This window comes from Rattus rattus, chromosome 1 (assembly GCF_011064425.1).
Source record: "Rattus rattus isolate New Zealand chromosome 1, Rrattus_CSIRO_v1, whole genome shotgun sequence".
NCBI classification, from domain to species: domain Eukaryota; kingdom Metazoa; phylum Chordata; class Mammalia; order Rodentia; family Muridae; genus Rattus; species Rattus rattus.
Window position 1 is genome coordinate 13,528,516 of NC_046154.1, and position 15,515 is coordinate 13,544,030.

At 48.0% G+C, this 15,515-nt stretch overlaps 1 protein-coding gene across 1 annotated transcript in view; it reads left to right on the forward strand.

The window, feature by feature from the left end:
• Tnfrsf8 (TNF receptor superfamily member 8) overlaps positions 1-15,515 on the forward strand; it is a 44,389-nt gene that overhangs the window by 14,157 nt on the left and 14,717 nt on the right. The window contains exons 3-10 of the mRNA XM_032887593.1: positions 1,437-1,553; positions 3,763-3,894; positions 7,441-7,531; positions 7,895-8,061; positions 10,394-10,484; positions 10,827-10,924; positions 13,436-13,534; positions 13,663-13,716. Coding sequence (XP_032743484.1) covers positions 1,437-1,553; positions 3,763-3,894; positions 7,441-7,531; positions 7,895-8,061; positions 10,394-10,484; positions 10,827-10,924; positions 13,436-13,534; positions 13,663-13,716 — 849 coding nt within the window. The remainder of the gene's footprint in view (positions 1-1,436; positions 1,554-3,762; positions 3,895-7,440; positions 7,532-7,894; positions 8,062-10,393; positions 10,485-10,826; positions 10,925-13,435; positions 13,535-13,662; positions 13,717-15,515) is intronic.

The following is a 15,515-nucleotide window of genomic DNA, read 5'->3' on the forward strand; positions in this document are numbered from 1 at the left end:
CCGTGTTTTGGGGAAATTTCTGACATTTTGCCTGCCTTCTCAAATCAGCGCTCAGCTGTGTGGCAGGGTTTGCATGTGGGTGGGCTGGTGGAGGAAGCTAGGAGACCTTTGAATTTGAGAGGTTGAGAGGTCTTCTCATGTCTGTCCTCACCTAGGAGGTGTTCCTTGCCACCTCCTAACAGCCAATCCCCAGTTCTCTGCTTATATACCTGTGATGACAAACTTACGGCCTGCATCATAAAATGACCAACAGCACTTATGGTTCAGGCCACTACAATGGGGGCCGGGCTCTTTACCCATATTAGCGCTTGAACCCCACAGGAATCCAGAGAGGGAACTTGAACATGGTCCACAGTCACCTGCTAGTAATCTTAGCCTGAGCTCAGCCCTGAGCCCTTCTGCCTTCCTTGGTGTTCCAGACACCAGGCCTTGTTCAGGGTGGGGGATGGCGAAGGTCCTGGAGTCTCTCCAGCTTCTATTCAGAACTTGGGTTCACCAAATATGAGCCAGGGTCTAAACAGGAGACTTAATGGTTGTTAGAAACGTAGACAGCTGTCCTAGAGAGTCTGGAAGTATTTCAGGCAATTAGATATTGAGATCTAACTCCCAGTCGTGATTAAAGAAATATATCATCAAGCCCACCACTTTTAACCAGAAATTCAGTATCTGTCTTGAAAACTTCCAAGAAATGGGGCTGAATGGTTGATGGTCTGATGGCCATGTTGAACCAATCACAACGGTGAGAAAGATAGCACGCGCTGATTGGTCTGTTGGAGTCACATGCCTATTCTGAGGCGATGTTCTAAAATCTGAGGTAATCTGAAATGTTCTGATTAGCCCACCTGGGTCACGTGCTCAATCTGTGGCGAAACAGTGGGAAGCATACCTGACCAAACAAACATGGCAGGCTCTGGCAGAGCAGGCAGATATCATGTGTCCCTTACCTCGGTGTCATCATCCTGCATCTCCCGTCCTTGAAGAAAGGGAGGAAGATTGCTGGGTGATTCCAGGGCCTCTCAGTCAGCTTGAGTCAGTATCTTCATGGTCTTAACTCCCCATAGTCCCCTCAGTTCCCTCAGAGAATCAGGACCTCTGCTGAGAGCGACAGCCAGCGCTCATCCTGTTCTTGCTGACTTTCACTGACCCTTGTCCACTCTAGGAGAAAGGGATCGTGTTGTTAGTGTGAATGAGGTCATTGCAATTGCCCAAGGCCACAGACTGTCAGGTGGCAGCCCAGGAATGCTGGATCTTCTCCAAACCTTTTGTTCCAAGTGACCTCCATCGAGGTCCATGTCTCCATCTGTAACACAAGTCTATCTGATGCAACTGTGGTTTAAAACAGAGATGAGTGGGGTTTGGGTATGAGAGATGGAGGGTGGAAGGCCAGCCTGTTACCAAGGTGACCCTGCCTAGAACCTCTCTGCTGCTTTTCCCAGGGTTGTCTCCAACACAGCCATGCCCACAGGGTCCTGCCCACTGCCAGAAGCAGTGTGATCCTGACTACTACATCAACGAAGACGGGAAGTGCACAGCCTGCGTGACCTGTTTGGCAGGTGAGAACCTAATCTCCCTGCCTGGAATGTGTCTCAGAGGGGAATCAGGGAGGCAGGAAGCATCAAGATCTGGTCTCCTGGTGCCTCAGTTTACCTCTCTGGATTTGAAGATTGATATCAGCAGCCACCTTTTGCATCCATACTTCTCAGAAAGACCTACTGTGCTTCCTGGAAGGAGAGCCGACATCTTCACAATGGCCCCGTGAAGGACCCTTTTCTTAACCCATTTCTATAGTGAGGAATCAGGGGATTCATAATGTGAAGGGACTTCCTGGAGCGTTCTGAGCAGTGCCCTGGCATCAAGACCTGCGTCCTTTCTTAACAAAGAAGGTGATGCTTCCAGGGTGCTTGAAACAGGTTCTTCTGATGGTGATTGCTTGTGTTTAGTGATAGGGTCTTTTCTCTTGGTTTTGTGTGAATCTGTGGGGATGGTTAGGTTGAAAGATGTGCTCAGATTTTTCTCAAAACCTAATAATCATAATTTTAAAAATCTTTCAGTGCCTTTTTAAAAATGTGTATTTTGTTTTGTTTATTGCATGCAAAGATTTTTCTAAAGGTTGTATTTTCTAATTGTGTGTATATGTGTGCATGTGTGTGTGCGCATATGTGTGTGCATTGTGTGTGCATATGTGTGTGTGCATGTGTGTGTGCATGTGTGTGCATGTGTGTGTGCATGTGTGTATTGTGTGTGCATGTGTATATGTGTGCATGTGTGTGTGCATATGTGCGTGTGTGCATGTGTGTGTGCATGTTTGTGTGTGTGCATGTGTGTGTATGTGTGTGTGCATGTGTATATGTGTGCATGTGTGTGTGTGTGTGTGCATGTGTGTGTGTGCATGTGTGTGTGTCTGTGTGTGTGCACGTGTGTGTGTGCGGTGTGTGTGTGTGCATGTGTGTGTGTGTGTGCATGTGTGTGTATGTGTGTGTGCATGTGTATATGTGTGCATGTGTGTGTATGTGTGTGTGCATGTGTGTATGTGTGCATGTGTGTGCATATGTGTGTGCATGTGTGTGTGTGCATGTGTGTGTGTGCATGTGTGTGTGTGCATGTGTGTGTGTGGGCATGTGTGTGTCCTTCTGTCTCCACATCCTGAGTAAGTACTGGGATCACAAGGGTGCACTGCCATGCCTAGCGTATGCAATGTTGGGGATAGTACTCAGGACTTCAGTCATACTAGGCGAGCAGTACTCTTAGCCACTGAGCCATCTCCCCAAACCCCCACCCCCATCCTTTTAAACATGGGTTCTGAGATGAAACTCAAGTCCTATGCTTGCACAGAAAGTGGTTTACCCCACAGCCACCTCCCTCAGAGGAGACCTTTTTATAGTCAGACTCCAGCACGGGATGAGCTGGTGTGGATATGTATGGCCAAGTTCATTCCTGACCCTGATTCAGCTGGGGTGCGCGTGGTATGGAATTTGGCCATGGACAGTGTGTCTGTGCCCAGAACAGTGCACTTCCTAAAACTCCCTGTGCTTCTCTTGTTTATCCTTCCATCCTCCTCACTATTGCAAACATTGATGGCTCTCCTGCCTCGATAGTTAAAACTTCATCTTCTGCAGCAAGTACACGAATTGCTTGTCACACAGAGACATGTACTTCAGCTCCTTCCATATCCTGGACATTGTGTGTGTGTGTGTGTGTGTGTGTGTGTGTGTGTGTGTGTGTGTGTGTGTGTTTATATATGCACACATGCATGTTGTATGTGTATGTGGAGGCCAGAGGCTGATGTCAGGAGTCTTCCTCAGTCATTCTTCATCTTCTTTTTTGAGACAGAGACTCTCACGGAACCTGGAGCTCACTGATTCAGTTCCATTGGCTAGCTAGCCAGCCCTAGGAGTCTTCCCATTTCTGTAACAGTCATGTAGGGTCCTTTCAGTTCAGTTTCTCACATGGGTTCTGGGGATATGAATTCAGGACCTTATGCTCGAAGAACAACTGCTTTACCCACTAAACCATCTCCCCAGCCCCACATGTATTTGTTTGTAATCTCTGTAGTAGTGTGCAGGTATATGGGCTGGAGGTGAAGGTCACCTTCATGCTGCTTTTTCATACACATCACAGAGGATGTGATGTGGAGAGGCACAGAGTGCCAGTTGTACAGTCTGACGGAGCGTCATGTGGTATCTTACCTTCATCCTGGATGGTCCCTGGATCCCCACCCTTGGCTTCCCTTTTCCCTTCCATGACCCTTTCTGTGTCCCTCAGGCCTCGTGGAGAAGGCTCCATGTTCTGGGAACTCTCCTCGAATCTGTGAGTGTCAGCCCGGCATGTACTGCTCCACGCCAGCTGTCAATTCCTGTGCCCGCTGTTCTGAAGAGAAGGTTGTCAAGTTCCCAGGTGAGTGTCCGTACCCACAACTCCTCCCCAGCTATTGTCGTACCTGCCACAGGCCCCCAATCCTCCCACCACTCTAGGACAGACAAATCAAAGCTTCTCTCCCTATGCTATGATGTGTCCAACATCTGGGGTTTCTGCTGGAGAGATCCTCTACTGGCGGAGGCCCAAGCCTAGTTAGAGGAGTCTGTGGGTTCATTTGAAGCTTGGGGTCAGGGACGAGTCTCTGGTGCTTCACAAGTAAGTAGGAAGCCTCAAGTCTCTGCCCTGGGCGTTTTCTGACAAATTAGAACTGGCTTCCCCGCTTCAGAACTGGACATTTTATAGGAGAGTGAGGTACTGAGACATTGGACAACAGATTCAAGGCAGAGAAATTATTTTGTTTTTGCATTTTTGTCCAGTTTGCACATGTGATATCAAGCCTTATCGTCTCCAAGCTTTTAATTTTTTGACAATACAAGGGAGGGGTTCATGGTCAGACGAAGGGATAAGAATCATGGATCCTCACTATTAAAAGTAATATTTAAGAGGCTGAGCTGAACTACGTAAGGAGACTCTGTTCTCATAAAAGGGGGTGCTGGTGTGCTTTCTAGAAGGGAGACACAGAGGTAGGGGTGGAGAAAGAACACCACAATCCCACAAACTCCTGGTAGAATGAACTGATGGTGAGGAGTGAAAATTACAGGCCCAGTGGGGACTTTTTTCTCTAACCGGTGTCTTTGGCATTTCTGGTTCCTGGCTTCATGGGCTTTTTCGAAATGCCTGAACCACAGAATGGTCTGTACTATGGGAACTGCCCCCTGCCTGCAATCAGCAAGATGGCTGAGGACTGGGCTGTAGCGAAGCTTTTCACCTGTGGATGAAGCCGGTTCCTTTAACTCTTTCTCCCTGCTCATATGATGATGAGATGTCTTGCCTGCCAGACAGGGCCAGGCGGTCTGGGTGGAGTTCCCAAGATTGCCACATGGGGGCAACAGAGGCCTGTCTCTTGAAGCCCTGCCTTTGACTTAATGCTTAAAATGCGGCAGGTCTAAATTACGATGTTCTCAGTGGGTTTCGAAGACCTAACGCGTAAGCGAAAATGAAGTGTATTTATGTTTATATTGATTACCAACTAAAAAAGATCGTTATGTTGTTAGATTATGACTTTTTGAGACCTGCTCTCATTTTATAGCCCAAAATATCTTGTAAGTCACTATGTGGCAAGACTGGATTCAAAACCACAGCAATCCCCCTGCCTCATCCTCCCAGGTTCAGATATTACATGTGTGAGCCGTGGGAGCATGTGTACATATGTGCATGGGCACACAAGTGTGTGTGCATGTGTGTGTGTGTGTGTGTGTGTGTGTGTGTGTGTGTGTGTGTGTGTTTATTGGGGACCGAACCCAATGCCTTACATGTCATGCAAGTACTATACCAATAAGCAGTACTCCTAGCACAAATTAAGACATTATTAAAATTAATTTTTTATTTTTTTATCTTTTGAGACAGAGTTCCTCTATTGCCCAGGTTGGATTTGAACTTCTGTCTTACTTCCTCAGATTCCTGACTGCTGGGATTACAGGCATGTGCCATTACACCCAGACTTATTTTTATTTTTATTTATTTTATGTATACGAGTGTTTTGCCTGCATGTATGTCTGTGTACCACATGCATCCCAGTGCCCAGAGAGGGGAGAAGAGGGTATCAGATTTCTTAGAACTGGAATTATGGAAGGTTGTGAGCCACTAAGTGGGGGCTGGGGATTGAACCCCATCCTCTGAAAAAGTATCCAGTGATCTTAACTACTAAGATATCTCTCAAGATACACACCCCTCCTTTTATTGAGACACAGTCTCATGATGTATGCTTTTGCCTGGCCTGAAACTCACTATGTAGACCAGGCTGGCCTAAAACAGAACTGCCCACCTCTCAAGTGCTGGGCTTAACGGTGTATGCCACTAACGTAGTGACACAGCACATTCTGTCAGTGGCCCTGCCATAGCCACCTGATCCCGTTCATCTCTGGAGCCCCTGTGGACTCTCCCAGAAAGCAGCTCTGTCCAGTTGTGAAAGGGGAGAGTAACTTCTGTCCCAGTACAGCTCACAGATAACCAACCACTCACTGTAGATTTCTCAGCAAGTACCAAGTGTTTGCAGGGCAGACTCCATCAGCCCCTTTACATAAGTGGGGAGTTTGATGCCCAGAGGTGGCAGTTGAGTAGCCAAGAACACAGAGAACATCCTCTTCTATCCAGGATTGGATGCTCAGCTGGGCCTTGTCAACTTCATCACACGGCTGACCTTGCCGTATTCACCTCCACTGAAGCCTTTGGAGGCTTCCTACCCATGTGGGTCACTCCCTCCATGATGAGATTGACACTGAGGTGTGGGAAAGTACGTGCTTTCAGTTGAGCGCTTACTGTTTATTACCTAGTATGACAGGCTTGTTTGCATGTGGTTGTTTATTTAAATAGCAGCCCAATGAAGACTGTTATGACCACTTGACTGTCCGGCATAGTAAAGAGGTGGTAGAGGTGGGGGGCAAACCCAGGAGTATCTGATGGCATCAGTGTGTGCCTGTGTGTGTGTATGTGTGTGTGTGTGTGTGTGTGTGTATTTGTGTATGTTTGTGCTTGTGTCTGTATGTCTTTGTGTTTCTATGTGCTTGCATATATGTGTCTCTGTGTGTTTGCATGTGTGAGTATATCTGTGTCTATGTGTGCCTGTGTGCACCTGTGTGTCTCTGTGTGTGTATTTATTTGTGTATGTTTGTGCTTGTGTCTGTGTGTGTCTCTCTATGTGTCTCTATGTACATGTGTCTCTGGGCATGTTTGTGTGTGTCTCTATGTGTCTCTGTGTGTATTTATTTGTGTATGTTTGTGTTTGTGTCTGTATGTGTCTCTGTGTGTCTCTATGTATATGTTTCTGTGTGTGCGTGTATCTGTGTCTATGTGTGCCTGTCTGTGTGTGACTGTGTGTCTGTCTGTGTGTCTCTCTGTGTGTCTGTGTGTCTTGTGTGTGTCTCTGTGTGTATTTATTTGTGTATGTCTGTGCATGTGTCTGTGTGTATGTCTCTGTGTGTATGTATTTGTCTCTTTGTGTGTGTTTGTATCTATTTTTGCCTGTCTTGGATATCTCTGTGCGTGTCTGGGTGTGTCTGTGCATTTCTCTGTGTGTGTCTATGTGTGTGCGCTACTGTGTATGTTTCTCTCTGTGTCTCTGTATATATGTATCTCTGGGGGCATTGTATGTGTCTCTGTGTGTGTGTCAGTGTGTGTCCGTGGGTTTCTGTATGTGAGGCATGTGTGTGTGTGTCATTGTGTGTCTGCGTATTTCTGTATGTGCGTGTGCGCATCTGTGAGCATCACTGACCAAGCCAAGTGAAGGGATAGCCCCTCACTCCAGAGTGAGCAGATGCTGCAAAAGCCAACATCTCTGTCTCTGGGTAGCCACTGTGTTCTCCTAGTACCTCATCCATGACTCTGCATGTGGTGGTGACTGTTCTGCTCCCGGGGACTCTGGGTTCCTCAGTGTCTGTCCTAAAGTCATTGCTGTCTCCTTTGCAGACACAGCAGAAAAGAACACTATCTGTGAGCTGCCCTCCCCAGGATCTGGCCCCAATGGCTCCAATCCAGACGACTGCAAAACACTTACTAGGTGACTCCTGGCCTCTTTCTGTTCCTGTCCAGGTGATCTTTGGATGGGCTACTCTGTTTCCATGACGCACAGGGTGCATGGGTGGGATCAGCCCAGGTTGGCAGGACCCTAGGGTGGCTCTCCACCAAGCCCGCCAGTCATCCGAGTCCCTGCTTTGTATGTCTATCCCTGCCTGGTGCCCATTAGAGACCCAGGTCTAAGGAACTTGGCTCTTGCTCTCAGCTCATAGCAGGGTGCATAGGGACCGAGTCAGGAGCCTTTCTCCATAGACACTAATCCCCCTTTCTCCATAGACACTAATCCCCAATCCCAGACCTTCCTGGTTTGTAAAGTCCTCAGACCTATGTTTGCCTTCTTCTCCAGCCATACCACTCCTCAGGCCATACCTACTCTAGAATCTCCAGCCAATGACAGTGCGAGGAGCTTGCTGCCAAAACAGGTCACGGACTTTGTGAACGAAGGTGCTACTAAGCTGGTGAAGGTTCCTGAGTCTTCCTCTTCCAAGGCAAGCAGGCCCAGTCCAGATCCAGGTACTGTTTCCTTGAAGCCACGCCAGTCTCCCAGGGGGTGCTGTCTGAGAAGGGGACCTAGGTATGCAGAAGACCTTGAGCTGCAGCCTTGCCCAGGGGGAACAGAAGAACATCTCCAGGATGCAGTTCCTGAGGCTGAGGCTCAGGGGCCAAAGGTTCTGAAAGGGCTATTTCATTCCCAGAATTTCTGAGTGCCCTGGATGCCAGGGACAGGTGTTAAGTGTTCCTGCCCTGTACTCAGGTTGCTAGTGACAGAACAGGCGGGTTCAGGCCATGACTCCCATGACCCCTAAAGGACCTCATGGTTCTCATAGCTGAGGACCCAGCTGCTGTTTCACCCCTCTGAGAAAGCGAACGGCCTGTGCTATACAGATTCACTGTGCTTGGTTCGTCCAAGCAGCTCTTGGAGGTGTGGAGTGTTTCCAGCTTGGAGCTTGGGAATTGTGCGCGCGTGTGTGTGTGTGTGTGTGTGTGTGTGTGTGTGTGTGTGTGTGCGCGCGCGTGCGCGCGCGTGTGTATGGATGTGTGTATACTGATCCTCATGGAGGCCAGAGGTCAACCTTTGGGAGCCTGTAGGAGCCGTCCACCTTGCTTTTTGAGACAGGGCCTTTCATCAGCCCAGGACTCAACTATTAACCTAGTCTGTCTGGCCAATGAGTCCTCCACTGGTCTTCCTCTCCCCAGCACTGGGGCTGTAAGTATGCTCTACCATGCTTGTCTTTGTATCTGGTTGCTGGCGTTGAACGTGGGTTCTCAGACCTGTGCAGTAAGCACCTTGCAGATGAAACCGTCTCCCAGTCTGAACACGAATGTAACACTTGTACACTTCCTGGTTTTGTTTGTTTAACAGTGATGGCTTGTGATTCCAGGGCTTCAAGCCCTTCCTTTGTGCTTGTGCTCCTCACAATTTCCACCAAGGCCTCTAGGGGACATGTTAGTTCCTATTCTGCCTTCGTGGGTAGTGGTTTTATTTATTTTTTTATTTTGTCTTTTTTTTTTTTTTGTATTTGGGTTTTGTTTCTCGTTTTATGCTTGTCTTGTGGGGATGGTTTTTGTTTTTTGGTTTTTTTTTTTTTTTTTTTTTTGTTTTAGAGAGAGGGTCTTGCTATATGGCACTAGCTGAGTCAGACTTCATTATGTAGCTCGGGTATCTTGGTTAGTCTGTTTGTCTGCTTTATACAAGCTATAGTCACTTGAAAAGAGGGAACCTCAATTGAGAAAATGCCCCCACCTGATTGGCATGTGAGCAAGCGATCCCTTGGGGCTTTTTTTTCCCCACCATGCCTGGCTGGTGTTTTTAAAACCCAAACCAATGAAAGCTGTAACTTTACTAGGTCTGATGATGCACGCCTTTAATCCCTGCGCTCAGGAGGCAAGGGCAGGTGGATCTCAGTGAGTGTGAGGTGAGCCTGGTCCACAGAGTTTCAGGACACCCAGGACTTTCCCATCTCAGCTACCCACTCAACCAACCAACCAAACACACACAAACAAAAGCCTATTACTTCATACGACCCGTGCAGAAAGTCAGTTGATTTTTTTTTTAAAATGTAATCCGTCTTAGTGTGCTTCCCCTTTCTGTGACAGGAACATCGTCTCTAAGCAGCTTTACAAGGGGAAGGGTTCTTTTTGGTTCTCAGTTGGGGAGATTCTTGTCTACAGCTGCTTGGTTCTGAGGCAGCTCATTTCCACAGAAGTCTTTCACCTCACGGTGGCCAGGATGCACAGAGAGGAAAAGGAGAGGTAGGGTCTCTTTCGCGGACATACTCCTGATGACCTGTCTCCCTTCCTCTGGGCTCCAGGTTCTGAAGCTCCACTGCCTCCCAGTAGCATGACAGACGGCTGGGATATTCACCAGAGTTCCTTTTCTTTCCTTCACACGTGTGCACATGTGTAGGCGTGTGAGTGTGTGTGTGTGTGTGTGTGTGTGTGTGTGTGTGTGCATGATACATGCACCATAGGGTCAGATAACAACTTGTGGGTGTCAATTAGTTGGTTCTTTCCTTCCACCCTATGGGTCCCAGGAATTCGACTAATGTCCTCATCACTTTAGTCACCTAAGGTCATTCCTGGCTGAGCCATCTTGCTGGCCTTTAAGCTTCTTTTAAATAAAAGCAGAAGCTGCTGGGCACCATCCCATGGTACCACAGCCTCTCCAGTGTTAGAGCACAACCCTGACAATCGTTGTCACCTGTAGCCTGGAATTGTGTGTTACGGAAGACCCCCCCCCCACTCACTACTTCCCACTACCTCCCACCTGCCTCCTACTGTCTCCCACTGCAGAGTGGATACTCAAACTCTCTGCACTGATTCTAATATGTCATCATCCCTACAGGTAATGCAGAGATGAATATGACCTTGAAGCTTCCAGCTCCAGGGACAGTCCCTGACATCAGTACTTCAGAAAACAGCATGGAGCCTGCCAGGTGACTCCTAACCCTCCTGTGGGCAGGGCAGAATGGCCTCTTGTCTTCTCAGGCAATGCCCAGGGAAGTCAGGGCTACACATGCAGGGGTGTCAGACCTAGAAGTCTCTGGTGGGGTTGAGGAGGAACATGGCTATGTCTGTCTCAACTGTGGCAGGAGTGTAAAGCCAGGGGGGTCTAGAGCTTCACAGCTGCCTCACAATGCCTGACAAGCCTGTGCAGATCTTTTGGGTTCCCCAGCTTCATCTTTACCTCGATAGAGAAAGAATCCTCCTTCATAGACACACCCTTTTTACATGGCAATTGTGACTGTCACCCTTGTCCTGGGTTTCCTTCGGTATAGTACTGCCTCCACCCTAAGCCTCTTGGTAGATGCCCGGACCAGCAGCAGGATGCAGCCTACATCTCCCTTGTCCACAGGAACACCGTTTCTGGATCCAGGTATTGATCACTCACTGTCCAAAGCAAGGGGCAGAGGGGTTTCCTTCCAGGGTTTTGGCCACGGGTGGATGTAGAAATAAAGATCAATCCCAACTTTCTGGCTTCTAGAATCGAGCCTGTCTTTTCCTAATACTATTTCATTCTTGGGACAGGACTTTTCTTTTTTTCATGACTTCATTCTGATGACTTATAGTGGCTACCGAAAATTCAGTTGTGAGGCTGGGAGTATGGCTCCCTTGGCTGAATATTTACCTAGAATACCCAACAGCCCTCAATTTGATCCTACGAGGGCTTAGTGCTGCATGTCTATAAAACCCAGGACTAAGAGGTAGACATAGGAAAAGTTCAGGGTTGGCTCAGTGAGGTGGCTCCCTTGCTTTCTGCCCTACCCAAGGAAGCAAATTCAATGACCTGAGCTTTGATCTGGAGAAACCACATAGAGGTGGAAGGACAGAATGTATTCTACAGAGTTGTTCTCTGAAAACACACACACACACACACACACACACACACACACACACACGAGGAAAATTCTTTCAGACAAAACAAAGAACTCTAGGTGTGGTGGCACATGCTTTCAATTCTAGCACTTAGGTGGCAGAGGCAGGCAGCTCTTTGTAAGTTCAGAGCCAGCTTGGTCTACATGTCAGGTTCCAGGCCAGTCAGGGCTACATAGTGAGATCCTGTCTCACAGTTGTTAAAGGTCACATTCTGCCATATAGCAAGTTGAAGGCCAGCCTGGGCTAGATGAAACCCTGTTTGAAAATTGCTGGGTGGTAATGGCACACACCTTTAATCCCAGAATTTGGGGGGCAGAGGCAGGTGGATCTCTGTAGTTCAAGGCCAGTTTGGTCTACAGAGTAGATTCCAGGACAACAGGACTACACAGAGAAACCCTGTCTTGAAAATCTAGAAAGAAAGAAAGAGAGAGAGAGAGAGAGAGAGAGAGAGAGAGAGAGAGAGAGAAGGAAGAAAAGAAAGAAAGAAAGAAAGAAAGAAAGAAAGAAAGAAAGGAAGGAAGGAAGGAAGGAAGGTAGGTTGAATAAGTTACTGAAAGACTTCATTCTCGGTTTCCTTGGATGTAAAATGTATAGCAAATTGGCACCCAGGGTTCTCATCATATAGCACAAGTATGGTCTTCACATCATGGACAATTGCTGTTCATGCTACGGAGATAAACGCCAGGCAATTGTTTTTAGGACTCGCAGTACTAGTTTTGGACACTTGGTGGCAATAGTTCTCAAGTTAACAGTTCCAGCAGTGCCATAGAAGATTCTGAGGGCTGGGGCTGTGACGTAGTTAGCAGAGTACTTGCTTAGCACTCTGGAGCCTGGACTCCATTCCCAGAGCCACATGAACCAGTGTGGTAGTACACACCTATAATCCCAGCGCAGAGGAGGTGGACGTAGGTAATACTGAGATCACACTCATCATTGGCTACACAACAAGTGTGACGCTACCCTGGATAATAACAATAATAACAAACAAAATGGACTTGAGCAATAACACCCGAGACATGTACCCAAATAGCAATTGAATAATTAAAATAATCAGAGTAGGGTGTGTAAGGGCGGGTTGCTTAAATGCATGGGCTTGGGCTAGGCTAGATTTAGTATACATTAAGTTTAGCATGCTTTAGGTTTAAATGCATTAGGTCCTGCATTTGATTAGTGTGTGTGTGTGTGTGTGTGTGTGTGTGTGTGTGTGTGTGTGTGTATAGAGACAGTGGGATCTAAAGTCACCTGGCATGAGTGGTGACTCTTGGGGTGACTTTGGACAAGATTCAGTCTTCCTCCTTTGGCTTTAAAAAAATATTCATTCACTCCTATGTATATGATGTTAATGCACACATGCCATGGTGCATGTGTGGAAGTTAGAGGGCAGCTTCTGTGGGCTTCTTTCCTTCTACCTGTCTGTGGGTTCTGGACATTGAACTCAGGTCAGCAGGCTTGCAGCAAGTGCTTTCCCCACTGAGCCATCCCACTAGCCCTCTTTGTTTTAATGGTTGAAAATGCTCTGTGCAGAGCTGACCTTGTGCCTGCCCTCAGGAGCTGATGGTCTCAGTGCCCTTAACCAGCCTTCACCCTCCCTATCCCACCTAGCTACAGCACTCAAACTTCTAGAGTTTTGTTAGCACTAACTGGCCTATAACTAGCTATTGTAGATCAGGCTAACTGGTCTACCTCCACCTCCCTAATCCTGGGATTATAGGCAGGCAACACTGTACCCAACTCATTCTGACTCTTGATGTCTCGATTTCTCATCCTCTCTAGTTTGTTTTTCTTGCTTTCTGAATTGCCAATTAGTTTCCTGGAGCCAGGTGAGAGAGGTAAGGTAAGGGCGGAATCCAACGGTCCCAGCTTCAGCAAGGTCCAGGAGCTGCTCACCTCAGTGGGGTCCATGTCCCAGGAGAAGTAGGAAGTGGGCTGCTCCTAGGGCTGTCCCGTGTGGTCCAGGGAAGGGTCCTGACTCCTAGCTATGCACAGAATACAGGATAGCACTGTGTTTCAGGGTCCATGCTCTTCTGGGTGGCCATGGTGGTGCTGCTGGTTGGCTCTGCCTCCTTCCTCCTGTGTTACTGGAAGGCCTGCAGGAGGCGGTTCCAGCAGAGTAAGTAACATGTGTCTTGGAGTCCTGGGGAAGATGGCTGCGTTAAACTGGCCTGGCCTGGGTGTTTGCCTTGTCTGTCCCTTCCCTCCCTGCTCACTCCCTAAGTCCCAATCCTGCTGTCTTTGCAGAGTTTCACCTGAACTATCTAGAGCAGACCTTCCAGCCCAAGATGGAGCAGACAGGTGAGTATCTAGCCATGAGAAGGGCCGTCTGGCAGGACCAGTGTAGGGCCTGGGACCTGGGCCAACTCGTTAAAAAAAGAAAAAAAAAGACATTGTCCAGCAAGGGGTGTTTTGAGTTGGAGAAGTTTCATAAGTACATGATTGTACCTCCTAAGCACTCCCCAAGCAAGGGGGTTTTTGTGTTTTGATGGTTTCAAGCTTGTTTCCATGAGCTGTCGGGCGGGCTTATTGAAACCGCTGTTTGCTTTCTTGACATTTTTCTAGTATTAGAGTTTCCATTGCCGTCAGTTAATTTTTTTCTGTTTCTCTCCAAACATTCGTGAGAACAGTCTTGTTATAATGAGAGAGAGAGAGAGAGAGAGAGAGAGAGAGAGAGAGAGAGAGAATCCAAAGAGGCCAGGCTCTCAGGGAACTGAGTGAGACTGGCCTCCGTATTGTGTTGGAGGCTAGTTTTGGACCTCTGGCTTCCCCTGGGTCCCTTGATGTTTGGATTTCCATGGCTGAGTGAGAGGAAGTGCTCACCTGGGTGACCACACAGGGTCCAGATGACTAACTATATTGTAGAAAAGGATAGTCGTGGCCGGCCTGGGCAGTGTGGGCCCGAGCAGGGTAGGCATGGCCTGGGCAGAGTGGGTATGGTCTGAGCAGAGTAGGTATGGCCTTGGCAGGGTGGGCCTGAGCAGTGTGGGGACGGCCTGGGCAGTGGGTGTCTCCTGGAGCAGTGGGTGGTAAAGGAGCATTTATTCATTTCTTGCTGGCCTCACGAACACATCTTCAGCACAGGCTTTGTCTGTCCTAGATCTTTCAAACTTCCAGACGAGTGTGACAGCTAGTAAGAGCAGACAGGCATCTGCGTTCTGACCCCACTCACTCCTCTGAAGTGAAGATTCTTGTTCCACTAGTGGTCTGTGAGCAGAAACCTAAGATCTGTGCTGGTGCAGTGAGGTGTCCGCCAACCATCACCTGAATTGACCCGCAAGTGCCCTTGGTACCTTTGCAAAGCAAGGGCATCATTTTATCCTGGGGTAGCCTTTTCAGCACACCTACCACTCTCTTCATTTCCCAGATGACTGTGTGAGGCACAGGAAGATGAGGTCAGCTGGCAAAGGTCACGTGCTGGGCAGACAGCAAGATGGGGACTTGTCGTTACTGTCACTGGAGTTTCCATGAACCCCTGAGATTTGTCAGCAGACAGCTTGGGCTGGGCATTGTAAGATGTTTAGCAACTTGCCAGATGCCAGGGTGCACCCCTCCTCAGCTGTGACAGAGCCCAGAGTGTCCTCGGGCGTTCGGCCCATCATTTTATCCCGTATTTAATTAACTTTCAGACAGGCTGGCCTCAAACTTGCTACACTGCTGAAGAGGACCTTGAACTTCCAATCCTCTTGACTTCAGCTTTTACCGGCTGAGAAAACAGATAGATGTTGTACTGCCATGCCCAGTTTATGCTTGGCTGGGGATTGAACTTACCAGTTCAATATATGCTGGCTTCAGACATGCTGGGCAAGCACTCTTCAATGAGACACATTCCCAGCCTTCCGTCCTTCCCTCTTAGCCCTTCATTTTAACATACATACGAAGACCTTGACTATTTTTTTAAAATTATTTTCAATGATGTGTATGTGGTGGGCAGGTATGGGTGTGTGGATGTGAATAAGAGTTACATGTGGTTGTGAGTGACTTGATATGGGTGCTGAGACCCTAGCTAGAGTCCTCTTGAGGAACAGTATGTGGTTTTTTTGGTTTTTGTTGTTGTTTGCTTTGGTTTGTTTTTTGCTTTGGTTTGGTTTGGTTTTTTT